At 48.9% G+C, this 3165-nt stretch overlaps 2 protein-coding genes across 2 annotated transcripts; both read left to right on the top strand.

Annotated features, from left to right (window-relative positions):
- The first annotated feature begins 252 nt into the window (after window positions 1-252).
- LOC121860449 (uncharacterized protein DDB_G0282077-like) lies at window positions 253-1133 on the top strand. The gene is made up of 3 exons (XM_042357606.1): window positions 253-341; window positions 671-870; window positions 1027-1133. The coding sequence occupies exons 1-3, from the start codon at window positions 253-255 to the stop codon at window positions 1131-1133; spliced, it is 396 nt and encodes a 131-aa protein (XP_042213540.1).
- A 174-nt stretch (window positions 1134-1307) lies between these two features.
- Window positions 1308-2667, top strand: LOC121860448 (spore wall protein 1-like). Its single transcript, XM_042357605.1, has 2 exons — window positions 1308-1711; window positions 2418-2667. The coding sequence occupies exons 1-2, from the start codon at window positions 1308-1310 to the stop codon at window positions 2665-2667; spliced, it is 654 nt and encodes a 217-aa protein (XP_042213539.1).
- Window positions 2668-3165: the final 498 nt, after the last annotated feature.

Raw genomic sequence — 3165 nt, 5'->3', positions numbered from 1 at the left:
GTGGCATCAGTGGAGCTAGTGATGGCATCAGAGGAGCTAGTGATAGCATCAGTGGAGCTAGTGATGGCAACACTGGAGCTAGTGATGGCATCAGTGGAACTAGTGGTGGCATCAGTTGAACTAGTGATGGCATCAGTGGAACTAGTGGTGGCATCAGTGGAGCTAGTGATGGCATCAGATGAACTAGTGGTGGCATCAGTTGAACTAGTGATGGCATCAGTGGAACTAGTGGTGGCATCAGTGGAGCTAGTGATGGCATCAGAGGAGCTAGTGATCACATCAGTGGAGCTAGTGATGGCATTAGTGGAACTAGTGGTGGCTTCAGTGGGACTAGTGATGGCGTCAGTGGAGCTAGTGACAACATCACTGGAAATAGTGGTGGTATCAGTGGAGCTAGTGATCACATCAGTGGAACTAGTGATGGCATCAGTGGAACTAGTGATGACATCAGTGGAACTAGTGATGGCATCAGTGGAACTAGTGAAGTCATTAGTGGAGCTAGTCGTGGCATCAGTGGAGCTAGTGGTGGCTTCAGTGGAGCTAATGACAACATCAATGGAACTAGTGGTGGCATCAGTGGAACTAGTGGTGGCATCAGTGGAGCTAGTGGTGGCATCAGTGGAGCTAGTGATGGCATCAGTGGAACTAGTCGTGGCATCTGTGGAACTAGTGATGACAACAGTGGAACTAGTGATGGCATCAGTGGAACTAGTTTTGGCATCAATGGAACTAGTGATGACAACAGTGGAACTAGTGATGGCATCAGTGGAACTAGTGAAGTCATTAGTGGAACTAGTCGTGGCATCAGTGGAGCTAGTGGTGGCATCAGTGGAGCTAGTGACAACATCAATGGAACTAGTGGTGGCATCAGTAGAACTAGTGGTGGCATCAGTGGAGCTAGTGATGGCAACAGAGGAGCTAGTGATGGCATTAGTGGAGCTTGTCATGGTATCAGTGGAGCTAGTGGTGGCATCAGTGGAGCTAGTGATGGCATCAGTGGAACTAGTGTGGCATCTGTGGAACTAGTGGTGGCATTAGTGGGCTTCAGTGATCGCACTAGAGAGCTAGTGATAGTCCAGGTGGCATCAGTGGAGTGGTGGGCATCAGTTGAACTAGTGATGGCATCAGTGTAGCTAGTGAAAACATCACTGGAACTAGTGGTGGCATCAGTGGAGCTAGTGATGACATCACTGGAGCTAGTGATGGCATCAGTGGAACTATTGGTGGCATCAGTGGAGCTAGTGGTGGCATCAGTGGAGCTAGTGGTGGCATAAGTGGAGCTAGTAATTTCATCAGTGGAGCTAGTGATGGCACCAGTAGAACTAGTTTTGGCATCAGTGGAACTAGTGGTAGCATCAGTGGAACTAGTGATGGCATTAGTGGAACTAGTGGTGGCATCAGTAGAACTAGTGGTGGCATTAGTGGAACTAGTGATGGCATTAGTGGAACTAGTGGTGGCATCAGTAGAACTAGTGGTGGCATCAGTGGAACTAGTGATGGCATTAGTGGAACTAGTGGTGGCATCAGTAGAATCTAGTGGTGGCATCAGTGGAACTAGTGATGGCATTAGTGGAACTAGTGGTGGCATCAGTAGAACTAGTGGTGGCATCAGTGGAACTAGTGATGGCATTAGTGGAACTAGTGGTGCATCAGTAGAACTAGTGGTGGCATCAGTGGAACTAGTGATGGCATTAGTGGAACTAGTGGTGGCGTCAGTAGAACTAGTGGTGGCATCAGTGAAGCTAGTGGTGGCATCAGTGGAGCTAGTGGTGGCATTAGTGAAGCTAGTAATTTCATCAGTGGGACTATTGTTGGCATCAGTGGAGCTAGTAATTTCATCAGTGGAGCTAGTGGTGGCATCAGTGGAACTAGTGGTGGCATCAGTGGAGCTAGTGGTGGCGTCTGTGGAGCTAGTAATTTCATTAGTGGGACTAGTGGTGGCATCAGTGGAGCTAGTGGTGGCTTCAATGGAGCTAGTAATTTCATCAGTGGAGCTAGTGATGGCATCAGTGGAACTAGTGGTGGCATCAGTGGAACTGGTGATGGCATTAGTGGAACTAGCGGTGACATCAGTGGAACTAGTGGTGGCATCAGTGGAGCTAGTGGTGGCTTTAGTGGAACTTGAAATTTCATCAGTGGAACTCGTGGTGGCATCAGTGGAACTAGTGGTGGTATCAGTGGAGCTAGTGATGACATCAGTGGAGCTAGTGGTGGCATCAGTGGAGCTAGTGGTGGCATCAGTGGAGCTAGTGGTGGCATCAGTGGAGCTAGTGGTGGCATCAGTGGAGCTAGTGGTGGCATCAGTGGAACAGTGGAACTAGTGGTGGCATCAGTGTAGCTAGTGATGGCATCAGTGGAGCTAGTGGTGGCATCAGTGGAGCTAGTGATGGCATCAGTGGAACTAGTGGTGGCATCAGTGGAGCTAGTGACAACATCAATGGAACTAGTGGTGACATGAGTGGAACTAGTGGTGCCATCAGTGGAGCTAGTGATGACATCACTGGAGCTAGTGATGGCATCAGTGGAACTAGTGGTGACATCATTGGAACTAGTGGAGATATAAGTGGTGCTATTGGTGACATCCGTGGAGCTAGTGTCGGCATCACTGGTGCTAGTAGTGACATCACTGATGGTAGTGGTGATTCCTGTCACACCTCTGGCTTTTAACATCAACATTATGACAGATCCTAGAAGGACGCGGTAGGATCTCCTCGTCTGTCTGTAGGAGCCGCAGTGAGGTGGCTGGCGTCCATCTCTGGTGTCTGCTGCTCGGCGTCCACCTCTGATGTCTGCTCCTCCACCGACAGTGTGAGATGACTGTTGATGCATTTCTGCTGATGATTTTTGACTGTATGCCGAAGCCAGTTTCTTCCTTCCCGATTACTTCGTCGTTCACCAAGACGCCACGGACAATAATTAATTATCCGTGTAATCAGTTTTTAATTATTTGCTTTAATTAACCAACTAACGCAAACTTACCACTGTCGTTAATGGCGTTATGTTGATGATCTCACTGTTACCTCAAATGACTGGGTCGGGGGAGAGCTTAACGCTGCCAACCACTAAGTGCATTGGCGACCAACACTGAAGCGTTCCTAGACTGTACTGGTGCGGTCCAAGCACAGAAACATCGAGTATTACCGCTAATCTCTCAGGAAGCGATAA

The sequence above is a fragment of the Homarus americanus genome, unplaced genomic scaffold, assembly GCF_018991925.1.
Source record: "Homarus americanus isolate GMGI-L3 unplaced genomic scaffold, GMGI_Hamer_2.0 scaffold55063, whole genome shotgun sequence".
Taxonomy (NCBI): Eukaryota; Metazoa; Arthropoda; class Malacostraca; order Decapoda; family Nephropidae; genus Homarus; species Homarus americanus.
Note: the sequence above shows the minus strand (reverse complement) of the source record. Positions and strands in the feature narration are given on the sequence as shown.

What these genes read in the sequence shown, in the direction of transcription:
- LOC121860449 (XM_042357606.1), top strand. Translation starts at nt 253, where the DNA reads ATGGCATCAGAGGAGCTAGTGATCACATCAGTGGAGCTAGTGATGGCA. An exon ending in TCAGTGGGACTAGTGATGGC is followed by an intron (nt 342 to 670) that starts GTCAGTGGAGCT and finishes CTGTGGAACTAG; the next exon opens with TGATGACAACAGTGGAACTA. An exon ending in TGGAACTAGTGGTGGCATCA is followed by an intron (nt 871 to 1,026) that starts GTAGAACTAGTG and finishes CTGTGGAACTAG; the next exon opens with TGGTGGCATTAGTGGGCTTC.
- LOC121860448 (XM_042357605.1), top strand. Translation starts at nt 1,308, where the DNA reads ATGGCACCAGTAGAACTAGTTTTGGCATCAGTGGAACTAGTGGTAGCA. An exon ending in TTAGTGGAACTAGTGGTGGC is followed by an intron (nt 1,712 to 2,417) that starts GTCAGTAGAACT and finishes TGGTGGCATCAG; the next exon opens with TGGAGCTAGTGACAACATCA.